Source organism: Protobothrops mucrosquamatus, unplaced genomic scaffold (genome assembly GCF_001527695.2).
Source record: "Protobothrops mucrosquamatus isolate PMUCROS unplaced genomic scaffold, P.Mucros_1.0 scaffold942, whole genome shotgun sequence".
NCBI classification, from domain to species: Eukaryota; Metazoa; Chordata; class Lepidosauria; order Squamata; family Viperidae; genus Protobothrops; species Protobothrops mucrosquamatus.
In genome coordinates this window covers 880,003-904,668 of record NW_015387190.1, presented here as the reverse complement: position 1 = coordinate 904,668, position 24,666 = coordinate 880,003, and the positions used below count along the sequence as shown (strand labels likewise).

At 46.4% G+C, this 24,666-nt stretch overlaps 1 protein-coding gene across 1 annotated transcript; it reads right to left on the bottom strand.

Moving 5' to 3' along the window:
- Nucleotides 1-1,218: 1,218 nt before the first annotated feature.
- On the bottom strand, nucleotides 1,219-23,991 carry TTYH3 (tweety family member 3). Its single transcript, XM_029284784.1, has 14 exons — nucleotides 23,857-23,991; nucleotides 21,000-21,169; nucleotides 18,168-18,279; nucleotides 17,698-17,918; nucleotides 17,083-17,178; nucleotides 15,632-15,704; nucleotides 15,248-15,323; nucleotides 12,602-12,657; nucleotides 10,390-10,482; nucleotides 10,183-10,275; nucleotides 8,396-8,532; nucleotides 7,390-7,566; nucleotides 6,486-6,561; nucleotides 1,219-1,290 (listed from the first exon to the last, which is right to left on the bottom strand). Exons 1-14 carry the CDS (start codon nucleotides 23,989-23,991, stop codon nucleotides 1,219-1,221), a joined length of 1,587 nt encoding a protein of 528 aa, XP_029140617.1.
- Nucleotides 23,992-24,666: the final 675 nt, after the last annotated feature.

The following is a 24,666-nucleotide window of genomic DNA, read 5'->3' as shown; positions in this document are numbered from 1 at the left end:
AGATTAAAAGTGAGAGGCTAGCTGGATACCCCTTCCACTCCTGAACCCCAAAATTGTCTTCCCATAACAATATTTTATCTTTGCTTCCTGATTTAAGGATACAGGACCAGTGACAATCCTCCCTTCTCCATCTCACATCAACACTTCCAGGAATTCGTCTGTCCTAACTCCCCAAAGAAGCCCAAACAAAAAGCACGGAGAAGTCTAACCTAGTAGGACATCTTGGGAAGAAGCTGAGTTTTGCTGGTATTCTCTTTGCCTGTTGAATCCTTCTCCCAAAATTTGATCTTTCACAGCCCTCCCCTCCAATCTACAACGTCCTTCAATATTTTCCTGGAATATTTTGGCACCAAAAGAGTGGTAGTTTCCAGTGTGATGACTTCACGTCAGCTCAAAAGGTGTTTGGTGAGAGCTGGTAGGAAGTACAGACACAAAGGGAAAAAGGCAGATAGAGCACAGTGTGTGTTCCTATATGGATGTGTTTGTATGTGTATGCAAACAAGCACACACAATCAACCACACGGATGTATGATATACAGGAAGCCTTCTTCTCCTTCTCTCCGGGACTTTAAGTCCAGGCAGTAAAAGAGAGGAGTAAACTTGCCCTAGAGGTATCCAAGAACCGCAAAGGGTTAAATTAGTAGACCGTGTTGTAATAGGCAAGCAACCAAGGACTTGCCAAGATCCCAGGCTGGAGATCCACCAATGCTGGCAGGAGAACCGAGGAGGGATCTGCTGGCAAAGCCGCGAGTTATCTGAGCTTCATGGCGTAGTGGACATTAAAGATGGCTTTAGTTTCGGCGTGCCGTGTCAAGAGCACTTCCACCCCACGATCCAGTTTTAAGTCATCTGGTTCATCCAATCGTTTTCGACGGGTTAGAGAGAAGCCTTAGGGAGAAGATGGTCAACTTGGCATCAAAAGTGGATTCCCCACACAGCGAAGGAACACGGGGAGGCTTCAGCAGGTGGGCATGAGCACGTGGAGATGTCCCCTCTCTCTGAAGAGCGAGAACTGCGAGGGAACGGAGCCTGGAACTGCAATAAGCTTCTACGGAGGTGTCTTCGCGTGGACACGGGCCAAGCTGGGGAAGAAGCAGCAGCAGGAAATGCAACTGAGCTGGACCCTGGATTGGGGGAGAAAAGCAGGATAGATCTGCGAAGACCACAGAGACTCGCAATGTTGGCCCGTTTCGTTCCATGTTTCACTTCCAGGCGTTTTCAGTGCACGCTGCCAGAATCCGGGCGAGGCTGATTGGTGGCGAGATATTTGGCTCTCATGCTGGAGGTGTACTAGAGGAACGACAGAAACCAAAGAGAGAAACAAGAGGATTATCAACTCACACCTGTGGCAAGCACTACTTTAGAATAACAGAGTCGGACGGGACCTCGGAGGTCTTCTAGTCCAACCCCAACATTAGACTACTAGACCATCCCAAACGGTTGTTCGGTCTCTCCTTGCAAACCTGCAGTGTTGGAGCACCCACAACTTCTGGAGGCAAGTTGTTCCACTGGTTAATTGTTCTCCCTGTCGGGAAATTTCTCCTTACTTCAGATACAGTGATGATCTGATGGACCTTTGGAGAACTTTGATTAGTGAGCCAACACTCAACCGGAGATCACAAACCCAAGAAAACATGGCTTTGCAGATGTGTTAAAGAGCAGCGACGAAGGGCTTCGTGGGCAGAACCGCTAACCTTCCACTCCAAGAAACCCAGGGCAGAAAAATATCATCCTACAGACTTCAGTTCCACAGAGAACAGAACAAAATGCCTTAAAATGTGATTCCATTTCAAGTAGACAGATAGTCCTTCACTTAGGACCTGTTCCTAGTTAGGATGGACCTCCCCAGAACGCCTTATCACCCATTTTCAGAGTTATGATGGCCTCACGCACACAAACACACCCTGTGGTGACGTAATCACATTTTGGGTGCTTGTCTACTGGCTCACCTTTATGGACGTGTGCAGGGTCCTAAGTCACCTGGTCACCTGTTTTTTGCCAGATTCTGGTGTTGAGTTCCAGTTTCCAGCAAAAAAAACATCCAATTCTACTCTTTCTGTAAATGTTATCACAAATTTGTGTGCCTGAGGGAAAAGGGCAGAACTTTCTCATGTAGGTTTCATCACTCCGGTGAAATTTCTGGGTTCTACAGACACCTCTTCACCTTTCGTCTTATGCGGTTTAGCCACGACGGTATCCTTGCATCACCATGCTCTGGAGCCACATCTTGTGTGCCCTTCCACTGAAATCTAGGCTGGCCGTTTAGACCCCCCCAACGCTAAATATAACTGTCTTGGCTTCACTGCTTTTCAGAGAAATTGGCACTCTGGTTTGATCCCGGGTCCAACAAACAAGGTTTAGAACATCTGCTTACACTTCATACCCTAGCAAGAGACGTTGAGAACCTAGACTCAACTCTACTCTGTCAAGTCCTTTCCCAAAAAGAAAGAAAAAATGTTGTCTGAAATACACAGTTTGTAATACAGAACATTGAGAGAGAAACGAGAATGCCGTGAACCAACAGCCATGGGACCCTGGAGTTCCTGCCCCAAGGTTGGGTGGACCAAGCGATGCAGAAGCAGAGACCATCCCAGGAGAAGGAGGAGGCATTTGGAAGAGCACAAGCAAGCATGCACCCGATGGCATACACGGTTCCTCCTCATGCGTTGACCCATGCACGCCAAGCAAAGCATTGGTTTCTTTTGACAATTCACGCTAGAGCAGGGTTGCCAAGGTGGAAAAACCCAACTCTAGAGGTTCTCAAAGCATACAATGAAGCAAGAAGCCAGGATGGACAAACCAAGCAAATGGCAACGAGCAAGAAGCCAGGATGGACAAACCAGGCAGATGGCAGCAGAGATAAGGTAGGTGTATCTGTTCTTGGGGGATTTTATGCCCTGAACACAAAAGTTAGTATAAGTCTCCTCTCAAGAGTTTCCTAGATGTTCATCAGCTCAGAGGTATCTTGCACCAGTCTGATTTAATCACGATTTGAGCAGAAGGTAGCAAGCTAGCCCTTGCTGGTTGAAGACTACTGTTTTCTGGAAGGGTTCTGGAGGACCAGATGTTTCTCGCTGTAGGATCCTCAACTCATCTGCACTGAGGGGTACATCTGAAGGACTATGTCTAACTCTTGGTGGAATTCCACAGGATCTGTGTGTATCGAGAAGAATGTTATTAGCCATATTGTGGGAGATGAGCAGGAGACTAAGAACAATGAAAAACCCTGGTCTTCTCAGCTACCAGGGAGCTGTGTCCTGTCATCAATGGTGGAGCTTGGAGGATTAGTAGGCTGTTGGTAGCTCCCATACTCAAGGTTTACTTCTATCTTATGGATGCTGGAACTAAGAGGCACTTAGGAGATATGGAATTGGTCAGCCTCATGAACAAAACTAGGCTACGATGTGGCTCTTGGACCAATCAATCAACCCATTCAAATAATTCCTATTTGCTGCACCTTACAAACAGGGGCAGCAACCCCTAGCTTCTGAGATAAATAAGAACAAAACTTTGCCACTAGGTTAGCTAGTTTCTCTCAAGGAGGGTACGCCAAATTAAACTCTATCCCAGTTTAACCTAGGATTCAAAATGACAAGCAACGATACGTCGGCGTTGCTGCATCTCTGAACATGGTTCACCCATGGCTAAGTCAGGCAGAAATAAAAAGCTGGTTTAAAGCTATGAAATTCTGCTTGAGAATGAAGGGAGGCGGTTTCAAAACCCAGCTGGCTGAATCTTAAGGACTCTGGGTTTAAAATTTGTAAGGAGATGCTTCTGTTGGCAATTTTATGACACTACCTCGGCTATCCTGGGATATTGTTTCCAATAACTGGTTTTCAGCATCATACGCTGCCCTGAATCTCTGTTGCGAGATGGGCAGCTGTAGACACGACTTAAATAAATTAATCAACTTTTTAAAAACAAAAAACAACACACACACACAATACACGGCAGAGACCGTGACACAAAGGAAAGGAGATTTGGGGTGAGACAAATAAGGGTTTGGGCAAGGCAGATCTGCCACGTTTCGGTGAGCTAAGCTAGCTGAACAACCCGTGGGACTTCCAACGGGTGAGATGCCTAACCAGTCCAGTTTCAGATCCTTGGTGGTCTCCAACCTGAAGTTCCCAAGACAGCCAAAGAGAGGGGGGAGTTCTTTTGGATTGCAAAACTCCTGTTCCTCTTCAAGGGAGGGGAGGGGGCTTTGATTCTTAATGGCTACAAGGATTGTAGGGGGCTTAGCCATGAAAAGATGGGAGAGGCCCATCTACGATGGAGCAGTAGGGCATCAACCCTGGTTAGGAGATGGACAGGAGGGGAAGTGCAGGGAGAGGATACGTGGAGTCTTGGGCAGGTGACCTGAGGAAATAAGTGCAGGATGGCAGGATCGGGTGGGTGAGTGGGCGTTCAGCGAGAAGGACCTTATTTTTCAGTACCTGTTCCGTTTTTGCGGGCGCTGCTACCAGTAGGTCCGAGCACTGTCCGAGGGCTTAAGCTGCCAGCTCATATGGCTGCTACTGTCCATGGCAGCCAAATACAACTGTGATGATGCAGGAAAAGAGAGAAAAAGAGAGAGAGAGAGAGAGTGCAGCCTCAACGTGCATGAAAAACACAGTGCAAGCATGTGAACCGTTGCGGTGGGAATGTCAATGACGGGGGGTCAAGGCTACCATCCTTGGAGAACAGACCTGGGAGCCAGGAAGGGGAGGGAAAGGAAAGAAGGGATGACTCGGGACAAAAAAAAAAAAAGAGAGAGAGAGACAAACGATGAAGAAGACAAGGCTTGCCCTAGGGGAGAAGTCGGCTTGGTTTCCACAGGTTGAACCAAAAAGGAAGGAATCTAGTCTGCTTTCGTTCAGGACCCACTTATGGGTGGATCTCGTGACTGGGTGTCCGCAAACACCAACTTGGATTTGGGTCCAATTCAGCGTGCCTTAGCCAACTCTGATCTCATTGGAGAAGCTGGTGGAACGTGGTTTGGCCAAGTCACCCACTGGTTCTCTTGACAAGGCTACTTTTCCACAAAGCCTACTAAGAAAGAAGACTCCAGTCTCATTTACATAGTGTTTACCTCTTTCACATCTGAAGTAGACACCACCTCTGGGTGCTACAGAAGAACACTTCCATTTCTACAAGCAGTGGGAGGCGGGTCCTCTTCCCCTCAACCTCCAAAGCATGGACCCACCCTAAGATAAAACTCAAAACGTGCTGAGGCTACCACCTTCTATCGTGGTGGCAATGCCTATCTTCTTATATGTTGAGGTAGGACACCAAACGTATCTCTAATCCCAGGTCCTGAACTAAGACATACCGTGTAGCATTCCCATTGTATCAACTTGAAGCTCCTTCTTCCTTTGAAAGTCCATCTCTCTTTCCTTCCAGGTCTAGAACACAACACTGCTAGAGATGTCTTGAAGACCACAACTGCTTCTTTCCAATCTTCTGAGAATTAGGATTAGTTTTTTGTTTTTTTTGCCAATGGAGAAGAGTAGAAAAAAACCTCTACCACTACGTTCTGCCCACAAGGAACGATGACTCTTTAATAGGTTGTACTGAAGGTGCCCAAACACCTGTAGCAACAGATTCCATCACCACCATATGTATAGTCAGAAGAATAAACATTCCCCCCAAAAAGAATTTGCTCTAAAATGCTAACAGCTTGAATCTTTCTGAAATCCAAATGGTTCAGAATAACTGCACATATTTCTAATTATGGCTTGAACTGCTGGTCTAAGCATCTGTTTTCTCTTCACAAGACTAAAATCTCTTCTACAAGACCAGCCATTTTTTTTCCTTTAAAACAAAATTAGTTTTTGTTCTTTTAATATACTGAAGGCATAAAATATAACGGATCCCTTTGAAAAATATTCCACGCTGGCAGAAGAATTGTTGCCAGCAGCACACAGTATTGAACAAATTGAGATATAAGATTGCAACTCAGGAAATTAAAGCAGAAATAAAATCAGGGTTTGTTTTTTTTAAATAATATTGTCTTGCCCAAAGAGAATCTTCCATGAAATATGTGGTTTTTCTTTCTGGAAATCAGATTCTCCCTCCCCAAAAGAAGGAAATTATGAATATTAAAACCCAAAATGAAATCTAAATAGAGAATGAAACATGTTTCTAGGTTTCCTTCAAAGCAGAATTTGGTGTCGCCATAATTCCACGTGCCCCGTGGCCAAACATTATTGGCTCTTTTCAGGATATGAGACCGCTGCATAATTCTGTTCACGGTCCACAACTCCGTGGAGGCCCCATCACCAGAATAATGTTTGTTTTCTGGGTGTGTTTTGCAGGTGAGTTAAGGTAAGAGTGTCTGCTGTAAGACAGGGTTCCATACTTAATGATGAGAAGTGGGTGGGTGGGCTTCTCTCTTTGATTCATGAATCAGACCCTCGTAGGAGGAAAAGACCCAGCAGATCTTTGTAAAGGTCTCCCGAGCAGATGGTGGTTTTACCCTTTCAGAAAAGGAAGATGGGACTTACAGAAGGAGGTGGAGATTCCCGGCCGATCAGAGGAGTGTTCTCACAACGGGGATTCTGGAAATTGGTATTCTGGGTCCTGGGGGGCAAAAGAATCATATTGAGAACTTGGGAATGTGATGTGATTCAAGATCTCAAGGGCGACTGATGGGAAAGGCGTAATCTCTCGGAAAACCAAGCTGGCTGGGGAATTCTGGGAGTTTGAATGCCACACCTCTCCAATCCCACACCTCTCCAATTCCACACCACGCCCAGGTTGAGAAGCATCGCTTGAAACTCAGCTGATCTCCTCCAATGATGTTCTTCTCGTACTTTCTGAAGTTGGGGGACGGTGGCAGTCACAAATTGGTGGCCTCGATTCTGGTTATCTCCACAACCCAGAATGATTAAAATCAGGGGTGTCCGATGAATGGAAGTCATTTTACATTAGTTCTGGGTGCCAGTTTGTTTACTTATTTATACTTCATATTTCTTAACCACCCGTCTCCATGCAGTTTCTAGGAATTCGATATGGGTCAGTAGGTGGGAGTTTCACGAATCCTGGCTCAAACGCAGTCATAATATCGGGCAGCGGTGCTGTTTTTGCCCTGTTGTCCTCTCTTTCTCTCTCCCTCTAAATCAGGGGTCCCTAAACATGGCCACTTGAAGAGCTGTGGACTTCAATTCCCAGAATTCCCCAGTCAGCAGTGCTGGAATTGAAGTCCACCGGTCTTCAAGGGGCCAAGGTTGGGCACCCCTGATCTGGATCAAGAGAGATGCTAAGATGTGGGGAATCTGGGTTATCTGATTCGGTCCACTGTTCTACAGGCTGCATTGTGGTCGGCCCTCAGCCAGCTGCAGCTTTCCAGCCAAGACCACCAAGCTGGGACCCTCAGCTGCAAACCCGGAGCGACCCCCCCCCACTCACATGTACTCCGTGACGGGAGCATTGCTGACGGTATGCGCGGCTGCCGGGATGCTGGTTTCGCTGCCGTAACTGCTGCCACAGCTGTAGAGACTCGGCATGTGGACTCTGTACAAGTTGTCGTGAGTTTGCCGGTTCCCTTGAGCAGCTGATTCTTCCTCTCCATCGTCTTCGGTGCTCCTTGTGGAGAAGAAATGGAGAAAAAGTTCCCGACAGTGAGAACGATTAATCAGTGGAATGGCTTGAGTCCAGAAGTTGTGGGTGCCCCATCACTGGAGGTTTTAAAGCAGAGCCTGGACAGCCGTTTGTCTGAAATGGCACAGGGTCTCCTGCCTGAGCAGGGGGTTGGACTAGATGACCTCCAGGGTCCTATCCAACTCTTGTTATTCTGCTCGGTTCTTTTGTTATTCTGTTATTCAAGGACAATACCAGATCTGGATTCCAGACCGGCTCATTTGCAACCAACGCCACGAGGGGGCAGTCTACTGTTGCTATAGAAGGCAAATTGTGAGTCAGGGATGACACATCTACCACAACTGCAAGCAGGCTCCAGGTTTGGCAGCTGCAGAAAGTGGGGGCGTCCTGGGGGTTGGGGAGGTTGATCAGAAGCATCAAGGTGTCTCAGCTATGGCTATACAAATGTAGTCCTTGTCCTTTTTAAACACACACTGACTTCTCCCTACCTGCAGAAGAAGGGTTTTTTTTGTTTTTTTTTAAAGTTGTAGGTGCAACACAACCATCCTGATCATCCTTAGGAGTCATTCCTCCTTAAACTTTGCCATTTCTATTTAAATGTATTTCATGCAGCCTGCAGAGATCAGGGAAGGGGTGCCCTAAATATATAATATATATTTAGGGCGCCCTAAATATATAACACAAGCTAGGATGGTTCATTAGGTGGGCTGAATATACAAAACCAAAATTCACAAGCCGGTCCTAACACGGGGCTACACTCTCTCTCTCACTCTCTCCCCTCCCAATTTTTATTTTTATTTTTTTGCACACCTACCTCTTCTGCGTCCAAGTGTGTGGGACACTACACACTATAGAGCTGAACATCAGAGCCGTGACAAAGGAAAAGAGGACCAGGTAGATCAGTCCTTCTACACCATCATAACAGAAGCCGGTCAGAGCTTGGACATAATCCTAAAAAAGGAGATAAATACATTATAGGTCGTTCTTGACTTACAACAGTACATGTAGCGAGTATAAGAAGTCACTTAGGACCGTTTTTCACACTTAGGACCACTGCATCTTCCCCCTAGTCACGTGATCAAAATACAGAGGCTTGGCAACTGGCATGCACTTATGACAGTTGCGGCATCCCAGGGTCAATGGCGACCTTCTGACCAGCCAAGTCAAGGGGGGGGAGTCAGAGTCACTTAAGGTGGTAAAACAGGGCAAAAGTCGCTTCACCAACGCCTCACTTAGCAACAAAAAAATGGGCTCTCTTGCAGTCGTAACTCAACAACTACCTATATTTCAAAATTTGGGTGTCTGAACCACTCTAGGCGTCCTTGACAGACAGGTAGTTCTCGTCTTACAACCCCCCCCCCCCAAATGGGATCAGAATTTCCCCCGCTGAGAAAGGCAGTTGTTAAGTAGGTCGTGTTCAATTTTACGTATATATATATTTTTTGGGGGGTCATGATGGGGTTGAGCAAACCGCAGCGGTTGCTAAACGAAGCACATTTTTCTTAAGCAAATCTGCCTTCTCCCATTTGACTTTGCTGGTTGGAAGGGCCTCTGGGAAGGTTGCAAAGGGTGTGTGTGTGTGTGTGTGTGTGTGCGCTGCAATTGTCGTGAACACACACCGGTTGCCAAGCGCCAGAATTCTGGACCACCCTGACCGTGGGAATGCAGCAACGGTTGTAAATGCGAGGACCGGCTGTCGGTCACGGGTTTTTTTTCAGTGCGGTTGTGGCTGCGAACGTTCGGCGGTCTGCACGTACCAAGCACGCACTTCTGCTTACTCTGAAGGGCTCCTGAGTTCTCCTGCACAACTAGAGATGAATCCAGATGTGCCGAGAGGAGCTGTTGCATGGCAACGAGGAGGTTAAACCACATCTCTGCCACAGCCTGATCCCGTTCTTGGTTTCCCTCCAGGACAATCGCTAGATAACAAGCTTAGATCTTAGAGGGCTCGTCAGAACAGAACATGCCCAAGGCATCCTGGGCTGGAGCGTAATTTCCTTCAAGACTTGAACGAAGACGTGTGTCAGAAGGCGTCCTGGTCCTCCTCCTCCTCCTCCTCCCAGCTCCTGCTTCTCAAGAAGGTTCCTCCTCCGATTCTGCAGACAGTCGTTCTCCAAGGCCAGACAGCCAAGGACAAGAAGGAAAATCTAGCTGGCTGACAGGGAGGGCTTTTTTGAGGCCGGTGGGAAGGCCACCAGACTCATCGTAGGAGATAAGATTGACCACAGAAGGGGTTTCGGTTCCTGTGTGGAACGATGACATTCAGAAGAGCAGGAATGAGCTGGCGTCCTTGGCATGAGCTACGTGCCGTCTTATCACGGCTCAACTTTATTTTTCTTCTTTGAAAAAGGGAAGTGCAAACGGTCTCTGTTGACCTTCTCCAGTCAACGTGCTCTTCTTGATGTCCTTCAAACACAGCTCTGCAGCCACCGGGGCCTACCGCAGCGTTCCTCAGCCTCAATTAAACTGTAAGGTGGGGTGGGCTTCAATTCCCAGAATTCCCCAGCCAGCCCAGCTTCTGGGAGTTGAAGTCCACCTATCTTAAAGTGGTTGAGGCGGAAGGTTCCTCACCAAGGTTCGCCATCCTTCCGACGGACTCACCAAATGAAAACTCCGACAGTCAACCAAAGCGGTCAGATGCTGCAGGTTGACTTCTGTGGCGTTCAGCACTTCTTGAATTCGGATCAGGTGCTCCTGTGAATCGAGAGGACAGGAAGACGGTTCAGCCTCACTTTTTCTCCTAGCGAGATCGCAGAACGAAAACGAAGTCTGGAACACCAGCTTTTCAAAGACTGGATCCAGCGTTACCTTAGAGGTAGGATGTTCCTTAACGGCCAACTTCAGGAGCTCCAGAACATCATCCTGCATTTCTACCAGGGCTTTGTGGCTCACTGACAGCTTCTGTTCAACACAGAAATAATATTTCGGTCTTTCAAGTCAAACCCGGCTAGTCTGTGGGGTCCTTGGTGCTCACAGAGCTTGGGGGTTTTCTTGCAGACGTTTCATGACCCAACTAGGTAACGTCTTCAGTGCTAGAGGTTTGCCCCTACTCCTTCTAGCACCGATGATGTTACTTAGTTGGAGCATGAAACATTTGCAAGAAAACAGCCAAATTCAGAGAGCACCAAGGACCCCCCAGTCCTCCTCCTCCTCCTCTCTGCAACCTCCCCTTTCTTCTAATACTGATAATGTTCCCTACTTGGTTCATGAGACGTCTGCAAGAAAACCACCAAGCTCAGAGAGCACCAGGGACCCCACAGTCCTCCTCCTCCTCCTCTCTGCAACCTCCCCTTTCTTCTAATACTGATAATGTTCCCTACTTGGTTCATGAGACGTCTGCAAGAAAACCACCAAGCTCAGAGAGCACCAAGGACCCTACAGTTCAACCCAGAGCTATATTCTCTTCCACTGGTTCCAGCTAGCCTGCCTGCACTGGGTGCATTTTAATGGCCGTTCTCCTGAACTCTTGAAACATCAGCTACCGTGGGTTATTGACTGTTCAAGAAAGTGAGTTTGGCAAAGTTAGAACCAACAGACCCGAAGTACAGGAAGGAGAACACGGGTTCAAAATTCTCCTTTGGTAACGAAGCGCGAACCAGTCCCTCTAACCTGCCTCTAGGGACTGCAACCAAGCCATCCGTCTGTCCTTGAAGGGAAACTGTAATCAATCACTGGAAATTGTTTTATTCTTCCTGTTTCCCTGCCTCTTAGGTCTTTCATTCAAAAAAGAAGATTGGGGGGTGGGGGTTTGAGAAGAGCAAAAGAGGGTTGTTTTTTTTATGGTGTCCTGCCAAGGAAGACAGCTGTGTGACCACCTCAAAAGCTTCAACTTAATTAGCAGCCCTCCCTTCCTTTCGTCTCCTTTATCTCGTCATACTAGTATGACATTTCTTTTGACAGCCAGCCCTTCTGTTACCCATCGCTTTCATTCCAGCTGGCAAGATGCTGCTTTTGATCAGATTTAAAACACACACACACACACACACACACACACACTGGCATTTAGGAGAACGCCAGCCATGTGGTCTGTATGAAGACTTCTGGTGATGAAGAGCCATAGTGGCGCAGTGGTTAGAAGGCAGTATTGCAGGCTGACTCTGCCCACTGCCAGGAGTTCGATCCCGACCTGCTCAAGATTGACTCAGCCTTCCATCCTTCCCAGGTCGGTAAAATGAGGACCCAGACTGTTGGGGGCAACAGGCTGACTCTGTAAACCGCTTAGAGAGGGCCGTGAAGCACTGTGAAGCGGTATATAAGTCTAAGTGCTATTGCTATGTCAAAGCACAGCTTAACGGAAGCATCTCAGATTAACAGAATGTGAGAGTTGGAAGGGACCTTGGAGGGCTTCTAGTCCAACCTTTGTTCAAGCAGGAGACCCTAAGCCATTTCAGACAATTGGTTATCCAGTCTCTTCTTGAAAACCTCGTGTGTTGCAGCACCCACTACTTCTACAGCAGAGGTCCACAACCTTTGGGGCACCAGGGACCGGTTCCGTGGAGAAAGGTTTTTCCACGGACCAGAGAGTGTGTGGTTTTCTGTGCTGCCTGCATCCCACAGATGGGGCTTTGCTTGTTTGTGCCGACCGGTTGCTGGCATGCCACCGGTCCGTGGACCAGGGGTTGGGGATCTCTGTTCTAGAGGGAATCCTTCCACTGATTAATTGTTCTCACTGTCAGGAAATTTCTGTTCAGTTCCAGATTGGTTCTCTCCTTGATTAGTTTCCATCCACTGCTTCTTGTTCTGCCTTCGGGTACTTTGGAGAATGGGTTGACTCCCTCTTTCTTTGGGGCAGCCCCTCAAATATTGGAAGACTGCTATCATGTCACCCCTAGTCCTTCTTTTCATTATAACTAGACACAATCAAATTCCTGCAGCCGTTCTTCCTATGTTTTAGCCTCCAGTCCCGTAACCATCTCTGTTGCTCTTCTCTGCACGCTTTCTATAGACTCAACATCTTTTTTATATCGCGGTGACAAACCCTGGATGCAATATTCCAAGCATGGAACTTGAGGATACTCACCTGCTGAAAGGGATTGGGGTAGCCAGCACCACAGACCAGGTAATAGTTCAACGTATCTATCAAAAGGGTCAACAGAGAATTATCAGTCAAGGCTTGTAGGTGGACTTGGTTACCTTGTACTATTCTTGAAGAAGTAAATGGGTTTTGTTATGGACAACCTGCAATGGGATATCTTAGAAGACTGTTTCAAATGTTTTCCGTGTGTTTTACAAGGAAATGTAGTTAAGGTGGGCTTGAAAAGTGAACGTCCTCCTATGAATAGAGATGCACTACGAATCTGTTGTTGATGTCCCTAAGTGGATTTCCCCCCAATGGGATTTTCCCCCCCAATGGGATTTTCCCATGTATTTTGCCAGGGAATGGAGTTAAGGCAGGCTCAGATAATATGCACCCTCCTAACCATACCCATGGGCTCCGAATCCGTTGGCGAAGTCCATTTTGCCCTCCGAATTCATGGACACCTAACCCTAATCCTAAGTGGGCTTGCCCTCCAATGGGATTTTCCCGTGTATTTCACCAGGAAATGTGTATAAGGCAGGCACAAAAAGTCAGTGCCCTCCTAAGCATATCGACGGGCTACAAATCTGTTGGCCTTTGAAGTGCAAAAAGCCGGGATCAACCTGCCGAAATAATGAGTCCCATTTTCGCTCCCACTGGGGATTTTCACATCTGCCTTCATCTGATAATGATAAAGCACAAGTCCAGCGTGGGGCGCTGGACTCTTTGAATTATATTTCCACCCACTGTGCTTTTTCCTTCTTATTAGAGGGAACTTGGCATGTTCTAAGGAAGAGCGGGCTTCATTATGAAAAACCTGGGTAGGCTGCCCTTTCTTGAGAATTTGGTCTCCTGCACGTAGACAGATCCACTCCGATAAAAATAGAAGTTTATGAGAAAAGGAAGTCACCTTCTTCTTCCTCTCCTTCTCCTCCCTTTTCTTCTCCATCATTCCTTCTCCCTCTCCTCCTCCACCATTCCTTCTCCTTCTCTCCACCATTCCTTCTCCCTCTCCTCCATTTCTTCTCTCTCTCCTCCTCCTCCATTCCTTCTCCTTCTCCTCCTTCTCCACCATTCCTTCTCCTTCTCCTCCTTCTCCACCATTCCTTCTCCCTCTCCACCATTCCTTCTCCCTCTCCTTCTCCTCCTCATCCTCCATTCCTTCTCCCTCTCCTCCATTTCTTCTCCCTTTCCTTCTCCTCCATTCCTTCTCCCTCTCCTCCTCCTCCTCCTCCTCCTCCATCTTTCCTCCTCCTCCTCCACCATTTCTTCTCCTTCTCCCTCCCATCCTCCATCTCCCCCTCCTCTACCATTTCTTCTCCCTCTCCTCCTCCCCCTCCACTACCCATTCTTCTCCTTCTCTTCCCCCCCCCCTCTTTTGGAGAAGACATAAATATTTGAACAACCATATCTGAGGAGGCTTTTTTGCTACCCACGTTTCTCAGAATGTCTTTTAAGAGGCATCAGCAGCTTAAAAAAAAAAACACCCGCTAAAATGTAGGTGTTCAAGCTTGGCAACTTTAAGACCTGTGGACTTCAATTCCCAGAATTCCCCAGTCAAAAATGGGAGTTGAAGTCCACAGGTCTTCCCCAGAATTCTCCAGCTATTCTGGGAGTTGATGTCCACAACAGGTCTTAAAAGTTGCCAAGCTTGGATACCACCTCTGTACTAAAGCGTAAGGAACTAAAACAAGGCATCATCCCTTCTGCTTGTGAGAAAGAAAGGGGAAAAAGACAACAACCCAAAACCATCACAGGCGTGAAAGTTAGGCAAAACTCATGGTTAGAATTGGATCCTCTCTTTTTCTTTTTTGTTGGCTTGGCAAAATCTGCAAAATCCGCGTGATTTCTTTCAAAGAAGCCCAGGAAATGTACAGCCACACTTGGCTGAAGTGCAAAACACCCTTATAAGATACCGACGGCTCATTTTGCTAGCTAGGGGAACCGAAAGAGCTGTTTCGTTCCTTCCTTCCCAAATTCCAAAATAGAGAACCTGACCAACAAGAAGCGGAAGCCCGCGGTGCATACGTTTGCACCAAATTTACAAATCAATTCAGCTTTTGTGCAAAAGACTCTGTCTGATTTGGTGGTTTGGATGTTTAACAATAGGTATTTGAGGATGCCGATAGTCCTTAACTCACAACTATTCATTTAGCAACGGTCTGGAGTTACAACGGCATTGAAAAAAAGGGACTTATGACTGGCCCTCACACTTACAGCCGCTGGGGTCATGCAATCAAGGTCAGGACCTTGGCAATCGGCATGCATTTATGATGGCTGCTGGAGTCCTGAGGTCGTGTGATCACCTTTTGATGACCTTCCCACCCAGCCAACCAAGTCAATGGGGAAAGATTCACTTAACAACCGAGTGATTTACTTAACAACCGCAGTGATTGGTCTAACAACTGTGGCCAAAGAAGACTGTAAAATCAGGTACAACTGTTAGCAATGGAAATCCTCACCTCGGTTACGGTCGTAAATCACTACCTATAATTCCTCTTTCATTGTTCCATTTCCTACTATTTGAAGTGCAAAACACAAAGGAACGTACCGCAGATCCACCCACACTTTCTGCAATCCTTGGTTTTCAAATCCCTCCGACGTCTGCCCGGATCTCTTAAAATCCCAACGCAGTCCCACTTCTCTTACCTGCATTCAACACGCTGTAGGCTTCCACCGTCCTGGACACGTAAGCATCGGGGTTAATGCAAAAGTCGCTGGAACCCTAAAAAGCAAAGAAAATCCCAGGAAATTCACAAAAGGCCGGCCACGCGCCCTGCAAAACAGGGGCCTGCTCCCACGTGGGAGAACATTTGAGAAAGAAGGAATCAAAAACGATGCTTGAATGGCTTTACCCAAAAGTCTTAGCCACCAATTGTGGCTTATAATGGTAAGTCAACCAGATCAAAGTCTCTTTTGTACGGCTCCGTGGAGACGACGCGTTCCCGTCAACTAATTCTCGGGCTGAGCATCCAGCAGAGAAGGGGTGCCAGTGAGGGCCGTTCTTTGGCCTGGTGAAATTAAAATACTCACCACAGCCACCGCCAGCTCAAGTCCCAGCGACGCCCAGCTCACCGTTAGGGCCAGCACCCCGAGAAGACACACACTGCGGGAGGAAAAGGAGCAGATTCAGTGGCCAGACACATTGGCTCCAGTTGCGGTGGCTTAATCTGCCCTGAAGATTGTAATTCAGAGTTCAAACAGAATGGGGGGAAAAAGGACCATTGATAGTGGCCACATCTGGCAATTTAAAGACACGGCCCATTCGAAGCAACTCCCTGCATCCTTAACACAACACTCCTATCAGCAGCGGATTTCTTTACAAGGCAGCAGAATCGCAGTTATCTGGCAGAAGTTGTGAGAATCCCAACCTCCCACTCTGCTCCCCCCCACCCCACCCCCAAGGAACGTCTTTCAAGGCCTTCAGGTTTTCTGGATCCATGAAAACTCCCTCCTTCAGGGGCCAGAACCTGAAGGAGGCCCAAGATACGAGGACGATTCAGCATCCACACTTTTGGACCAAACATTTGGAGTCGGGTCCGAGGAGGCAGTTAAGGCCAAAGTGCAAACTGAGCTTTTACAAATCCTTTTTGCAACTTCTCAAGGCATAACCAAAGTCAATTCTCTTTGCAAAGCAAGTAGAAAGAGATTTCCACTGGTTTAAAAAAAAAGGCATTTTACTAAGATGGCAATTTGCATGGCTGGCTACATTAAGAAAACCTCATACCCATTTCTCCCCCCCTCCCCCTAGATATTGGAAATCAAACTGAGAATTTCTGTGGATTAGTTTTATTTTTTGAATAGGGAGGACAATATAGAAGGGATTACACCTTATCAAAATACACTTCAAAGCTACGTCTTGCTTCCCTGTAGCAGCTCTGCTGCCTCGTTTCATTTAGCAAGTTTTTCCACTTGGGGCTACTGAGTAAGTTTTTACGATAATCGTTTTATACTCAGAAATGCTCAATTGACACCCCTGCATTCATTATAAGCTCATGTCTAAACAAAGACCAAGTTCAATGCATACTTCTAGACTTATAAAGCTAGAAACTGACGCAACCTGGATGTTCTTGGAATACAATTATGTATCGTTCAAATGAGGGCTCTCCAAACTTGGCAACTTTAAGTCTTGTGGACTTCAATTCCCAGAATTCCCCAGCCAGCCATGCCAAATTGCCAAGTTTGGAGACCCCCTTGCTTTAAATTATCAGTGTCCAATGAATTATGAACATGTAGTCTACACACTTGGCCATATTAAACAGGTCTATTATCTTAGCCTACAGCCCATCTATCAAAACAAGAGCAGGAAGCTTTCAAATACAACACTGTTTAAATCCACGGCAACGCACACCAGGAAACATCCTACATCAAATGATCTATCTGCATTTCTTCTCAAATAGCTTCACAAACAAAGACCCTCCGTTACAACAGAAGAAGAATTGATTTTAACGATCTTCAAGGGCTTTTTCCTGACACCAACTCACCCAATGAGAATGGCCTTTGAGTTTCTGATTAGTCCAAATAGCACCAGCAGACAAATCACAACATGGAACATGAGCAGGCCCAGATAGCCCAACCATCTATGGGGAAAGCAATATATAGATGGTTAAAGACACAAAAACGTATGTATAAAAATCATAGGCAAGGATTGGAGAAATCATAGGACCGTTGGTTCCAGGAGTCTGGGTAGGTATCTTTGGGTTCTGAGAAGTCAACGGTACAAAGACTTGATTGTTTCTGAAAGACTTGATTGTTTCTGATTGTTTCTGAATCTTTTTAGCATCATTTTCAAGGCAATTCAGATCTTAAATTATTATTTTTGACCAATGTTCCCAAACATTTCCATCCGTAGGGAAAAGAAAACAAACCACCTTGGCCTGTAGGTTACATAAGAAGCCACACTTTTTATGGGTCACACATTCCCTCATAGGTCATACGTCCACATAGGTCATACATTCAATGGCGTCCTCATCAAACTACAGCTAGACCAAAGTTGACTCCCTCAGTGCAATGACATCCTCATTTGTCCACCATCTTCGTGGACAAACCCCCTCCCTCCAGACTGAGATGAAATAAAAGCAGGGTTACATCCTACTCACCTGTACCAGTCGTACAGGTCAATCCGAATGGCCAAGTCTTCTAATGAAACCTGGTGGTTCTTCCAGAAAGGAATCTCTGTGGTTTGTCTTACCAGGTCATCCAAAAGTCCCTGGAGCTTTTGAACCACGTGCAGATACTGCGTCTGCTTACTGAATATGATCTCCAGGTCTCCTAAATTGGGCTCTGCGGTTTTGTTTAGCGCAATGGCGGTGTCATAAACCTGGAGGTGCAGATAGAGCGGTGTTCAGTTGGCATTCTTTGAAGGACAAGAAGTTAAGTGGAAGTTGGGCTTCAAGAGAGGGCGCCTTAAGGCAGCAATATTCAATGTGTTTCCTCAGCTTGTTCAACGGATGGAATGGTGCAATGGATGGAAACTAATCGAGGAGAGAACTCACAAGTCAATGAGACTTTGAGGACCACAGTTGATCACTTCTGGACCTGTCCCCCATCCGTGGGGACAACCACTCACCCGGTCTTGGACACTGGCCACTGTGCGGTTGGCATGTCGTAGGGAATATGTCACCCGGTGGATGCCATCACTGGTCTCCCCGTTCCCGTAGAAGCCCACTGCTATGCCAGCACTGCAGAGAGACAGAAGACCACAAGGAGATAATCCCCACCTACTCCGACAGATGCCCACTGAATCAGCTGGCTTCAGACTTATGACTGTGTGATTGGCTTAACGACTGTATTGTCGTTAAGTCAAGGGCCACCTTTACTGCGCATCCTTGGCGCATCCCCCACGAAGAAAGAGGCAACAGAGCATTACATATCCTCTTCTTCAGGCCTGGAAGAGTTAAAAACCACATCCTCTCCTTCTGCTTCCTGCTATCCGACTTGGAAGAGCTGCGACAAAAATATGGTCCTGATGATTAATTCCTTATATACCCACAAGCTATAAATATCCGCCTCAGAGACAGTTCTGGGCTATATTGAGTCTCCAAGTAGCAAGGGGGGGGCCTGGGGTACCAAAAAAAAGGGGGGGTTGTGGAGAGGAATGGCAGGCACGGAATTGAGGATTAGGGAAGCCCCTTCTTTCCTCAGTGATGCTCAATAATAATAACAATAATAACAATAATAATGTGTCTTTAATTAAGAGGCGTTTCACACGTTGAGTCCTCCGAGCGCAGCCCACACCTTAAAAGTTACTCTTGAGGACCGAGCTAATTCTCACATTTAATTACCGCCTTATTCTCCAACCGCTAGGAGAAGGTGCTATTTGGAGGCGAGATGTAAAACCTCTCCTTTCCCATCCAACATGCTGGCGCCCCCAACGACACAGAGAGAAGTCTACCATTCGAATCCACCCCACATCCCCATCTCGTGGCTGTCTACTTCCTGCCCTCTTGGTTCCCCCGTTCTTAAGTTCCACCCTCCCCTCCTGTTTCCGGAGAGCTGAGTGCAGGTTGCAAAATCTGTCAGGAAACATGCTGAACACATCACAAAGGGCAAGTGGTTTCCTTCTTCTCCTGGTGAGCCCCACGAGTTCAAAAACTCAGCAGGGCAGTTAAGGAAGTTGATGGAAACTTGTACCAATAATGGAGAATATTTGCAGCTCTGGGCCGAAATGAAGGGTTCTAGCGCTCTCTGAGCTTGGTTGTGTTTTTTTTTTATTATTATTATTTATTCAATTTATATCCCGCCCTTCTCCTTACCGGACTCAGGGCGGCTGACAGCCTTATAAAACAGATACTACAATAAATACCTAATTTAAAACCAAATTAAAAAGAAATATTTACTATGGCCTATATAATTAAAATTTCCCTTAAAAACCCCACTAAAAATTCCCTAGGCCAATCCCGCTTGTTGGAAGAGCCATGTCTTTAGGGCGCGGTGGAAGGAGGGGAGATCCGGGATCACCCGGATCTCTGGGGGCAGTTCGTTCCAGAGGGTGGGGGCTCCCACCGAGAAGGCCCTCCCCCTGGGGGTCGCCAGCCGGCACTGTCTGGCCCACGGCACCCTGAGGAGACCCACTCTGTGGGAGCGTACAGGCCGATGGGAGGTAATCTGCGGCAGAAGGCGGTCTCGGAGATATCCAGGTCCGATGCCATGGAGCGCTTTGAAGATGATGACCAACACCTTGAAGCGCACCCGGAAGTCATAAGTTTTCTTGCAGATGTTTCATTACCCAAACTAGGTAACATCATCAGTGCTGGAAGGGAGGGGTTTGGAAAGAAGAGAAGGAGAAGGGGAGGACTGGGGGGGGGTCTTTGGTGTTCTTTGAGCTTGGTTGTCTTCTTGCAGATGTTTCATTACCCAACTAGGTAACATCATCCGTGCTGGAAGGGAGGGGTTTGGAAAGAAGAGAAGGAGAAGGGGAGGACTGGGGGGGGGGGGTCTTTGGTGTTCTTTGAGCTTGGTTGTCTTCTTGCAGATGTTTCATTACCCAACCAGGTAACATCATCAGTGCTAGTTAGGAGAGTAACTAGGTTTTTGGGGGTTTTTTTGCAGATGTTTCATTGGGAATGAAATGTCTGCAAGAAAACAGCCGAGCCCAGAGAGCAACAAGGCGCCCTCATGAAACTTGTCTGGCATTTGCAAGTGCCAACCGAGCACAGAACAGCCTTGATGTGTGAGGCTTTGAATTCAAATATGGAGGGAAGGCTTGTGAAGTTGGAAAAAGACACAGCTGCATTCAAAGCACTGCAGGAAGCGGCCACGTTAATGCTCCTGCACATTTTTGAAGTCCAGTTTTGGAACTGAATTTGAAGTGTTGCACAACGCTTTGTAAATCTATCCAATGATAATCAGTGGAGATAATTAAGACCGCCTTGGCAGAACTACAAATATCCAAAGGGAGAATTTGATAGAACATGATTGCAGAATTCCAGTATTTGAGGGACTGCCACAAAGAAGAGGGGGTCAACATATTTTCCAAAGCACCAGAAGGCAGGACAAGAAGCAACGGATGGAAACCAATCAAGGAGAGAAGCAACCTGGAACTAAGGAGAAACTTCCTGGCAGCGAGGACAATTAACCAGTGGAACTGCTTGCCTTCAGAAGTTATTGATGCTCCATCATTGGAGGTTTTTAAGAAGAGACTGGACAGCCACTTGTCTGGAATGGTATATGGTCTCCTTGAGTAGGGGGTTGGACTAGAAGACCTCCAAGGTCCCTTCCAGCTCTATCCTGAATTAATTTGAGAAATCCTAGAGTTTGTTACATAAATGGAGCAAGCCGCCATTCTGGAATTCCTCAGATCCAAACAGATTTGTTACTTGGGTCCTGCTCCTTGTAGGAAACCCAACTGCATCTTGGTTAAGTCTCCAGCCCATCGTTCTTCAGATGGGGTAAGACTTACCTGCACACTAGAGTTGCAATGATGACACACCACGCCGTACAGCAACAATCCGCATTCAGTTGTTCTTCACTCTTCCGATGGTGACAACACAGCCAGAAGGAGTAAAAGAGGAGGAACAGGAGATCCAGAGCGAGGCACATCAAAGAGACCGCTCCCAACAGCAACAAGGCCTGAAGAGTTAACAACAAATTGAGTTGAGCAACAGGAGCTTACACAATGCAAGTTGGACAATGATTGATAGCAATTCTGAACAATGAATGACAAGGGAAGACCTTGCTGATAATGTTGGAAATCTGTGTCTACCTATAATCTCATTAAAACAGTTCACAACGCTCACTCTTTCCCTTAATGTTCAAGAGAAGATTACTTTAGGCTACATGTGTATTCCTATTCAGGGTCATCCAAGGGAAGGGGAGAGGGTCAAGACGAGAAGAGCAACAAGATGATCAGGGGGCTGGAGGCTAAAATATACGAAGAACGGTTGCTGCAATTGGGTATGTCTAATTTAATGAAGAGAAGGACGAGGGGGGACATGATAGCAGTGCTCCAATATTTGAGGGGCTGCCACAAAGAAGAGGGGGGGGGGGTCAACCTATTTCCTGAAGGCAGAACAAGAAGCAACGGATGGAAATTCATCAAGGAGAGAAGCAGCCTAGAACTAAGGAGGAATTTCCTGACAGTGAGAACAATTAATCAGTGGAACTGCTTGCCTCCAGAAGTTGTGGATGCTCCAATACTGGAGGTTTTTAAGAAGAGATTGGACAGCCATTTGTCTGAGATGCTATAGGCTTTCCTGCTTGAGCAGGGGGTTGGACTAGAAGACCTCCAAGGTCCCTTCCAACTCTGTTATTCTGTTAAAATCTGTCAAAGAAGTCAAGTCAAATGTGTAATCAAACTTTTGACTTTTTTTACAGGGATCATCACATCTGTAGCACCTATATAAAAGGGGCCCTCTTTCTACTGCACACTTCTGACTTGCCTTTTTTAAAACCCTACTACCTATAGGTACCCCAGTCCCTATATATATATATATATATATTCCTTAGATGGAGGGTGAGTGTGTATGTTGTAGACCCACAAAGCAAGCAGCAAAATCAGACTTGACAGCAAAATTCAGATTATTAACTCCTCGGTTCTAAGACTTTGACAAAAGTGATACATCTCTGAAAATGGTTAGCCTCGGGGCAAGAACAGATAGTCTCTTAATCTATAAAATGTTTAGGCTGGGTTATTATTGGATGACTTTTTCTGTACGGAGGAAAAGAGAGAGAGACTGGATTATTTTCCCATGCAAATAACCATCACTCTAAGAACTAGAATGAGAGAGAGAGAGAGAAAGAGGGGAAGAAGAGAGAGAAAGAGAGAAGAGAGAGAAAAAAGAGAGGGAGAGAGAGAGAGAGAGACCAATGAATAGACAACATTTTTTTTTTACAATGCAGTATAAACTCTCTAAGAATTTACACCTTCTACTCAGCGGTGGGCAATTCATCCCTAGAGATCTTCTCAGGATGATCCACTGGGTTTCACCTAGACTTCCTGACTAACCAGCTCTGGACCAGCCTCTCTCGTACCACCACAAGGGACAAATCCATTGCCCAAAGCATCTAGGCAGAAGATAAGAGTCCAATATATTAAAGAGTTTTCCCCTAAAGAGAGAGCACCAGAAAAGAACATCTCCCATCCATTGTTGGCAACTCAACCACAACCTTGTTCAAAAATTAATATAAAAATGAAAAATAGCAGATGATTCCTTTCCTGGCGTCATTTGAGCTAGATTTTAGAGTCCAGGTGGCTGGACAATCTGCTGCTATCTGTTGTGCTCAGGAACTGCTTACTTGTATATCGATTCTGTGTTGATGTATACTTTTTATGTCAATATGATAGTATCCATTCTGTTTTGCTAGTTTTTATGTTTCATGTTTCTGGGCTGATTTTATTATTATTATTATTATTATTGTTGTGAGCCACCCAGAAGTCATAATTGGGTGACATACAAATGCTGTAAATAAGTAAGTAAGTAAATACAGAAGCACCTTGTTGAGCAAGAACCTGCTCTGAAAATTATTATGTTTCTGCAGGATTGATCCTCTTTTCTATTACCTCGGTAATGGGCTGATTGCTTCTCCACAGAACAATAATTTTAGAAAAATATCTGCCACACTCTGAGTGACATTTCTACAGGCATCTCCCCAAAGACGAAGCCATGATTAAATGAAGCTTGGCTTCTGGCAGCTTGTCAAGTTAATACACTTGCTAAAAAGATTTTCTTGCAGAGGCTTTTTTTTCTCCTTCCTTCCTTCCTTCCTTCCTTCCTTCCTTCCTTCCTTCCTTCCTTCCTTCCTTCCTTCCCTTCCTCTTTTCTTTCTTTCTTTCCTTCCTTCCCTCCCTTCTCATTCCTCTTTTCCTTCCTTCCTTCCCTTCCTCTTTTCTTTCTTTCTTGCCTTCCTTCCCTCCCTCATTCCTCTTTTCCTTCCTTCCTTCCCTTCCTCTTTTCTTTCTTTCTTTCTTTCCTTCCCTCCCTCCTCATTCCTCTTTTCCTTCCTTCCTTTTCTTTCTTTCCTTCCTTCCCTCCCTCCTCCCTCATTCCTCTTTTCCTTCCTTCCTTCCTTCTCTTCCTCTTTTCTTTCTTTCCTTCCTTCCCTCCCTCCTCCCTCCTCATTCCTCTTTTCCTTCCTTCCTTCCCTTCCTCTTTTCTTTCTTTCTTTCCTTCCTTCCTTCCCTCCCTCCCTCCTCCCTCCTTCCTCTTTTCCTTCTTTCCTTTCTTCCTGGTTCTAAGTGCTGTACCAAATCGATGGACCCGAAAGGTTTTCCCAGCAGGAGATGCTGCCTCTTAAAGACTTGCAGGTATTTTATAAACACGGAGAGGTGAGCTAATCTCTTGGAGTAGATCCAAAAAGCCAATGAAAGAAGCAGTTTTGAGGATTTTCAACTCAGACCAGAGGGAAGAACGGAAACAGAAGAAAGAATCAGCCAAAAGCAGCACAAAAGTCATGCCTCAAACAAGAACCGGAAATTTGGACCTCTTTAAGACCTTACTTTCACTCGGCTCTGGACCCAGGCTAGATGGGGTGTCCTTTTCTTTGAGTTGGCCAAGACAATTAAGGGTTGTGTGGATGACGGTCTATCCTTGGTGACACACCCAGAGAAAAGATTCTGCAGGATTTCCAACCTGCTTGAATATCAAACGTCCCAAGAGGAAAAGAGCCAGGAAATTAAGAGCGAAAATACTCCGTAATTAGAGGGATTGATTCTTGTGGGACTGGAGTAGCTGATGGAGTTGGGCACCAAAAGTAAATTGTATTATCTGTTCTATCATTAGTCAATTCCAAAGAGAGGCGCACGTGTCCCGTGGTCCACCTCCTGCTGGCAGCATCCATCCCGAATGGATCAATAAAAGCTTCCCTTCGCAAGACAGGCATACCGAAGCGCCTGACTCCAGCAAATATTTTTAGAAACGCAACTCGTGCGTCTCAAAATACTTTTTTTTCTTTTTGGCACCACACAAATCATTCACAAGTCGGTGCAGGTGCAAAGAAAGGAGCTGTTGTGCGGAGCGCTGTTCTTTCGTGTCGGCGTGGCGTCTCTCGAACGAGTGTCCCGTCTCTAAAACCCAAAGGTGAGGCTGGAGTCCATTTGGGGTCCCATTCTGCTTACAGGACAGGCCCCC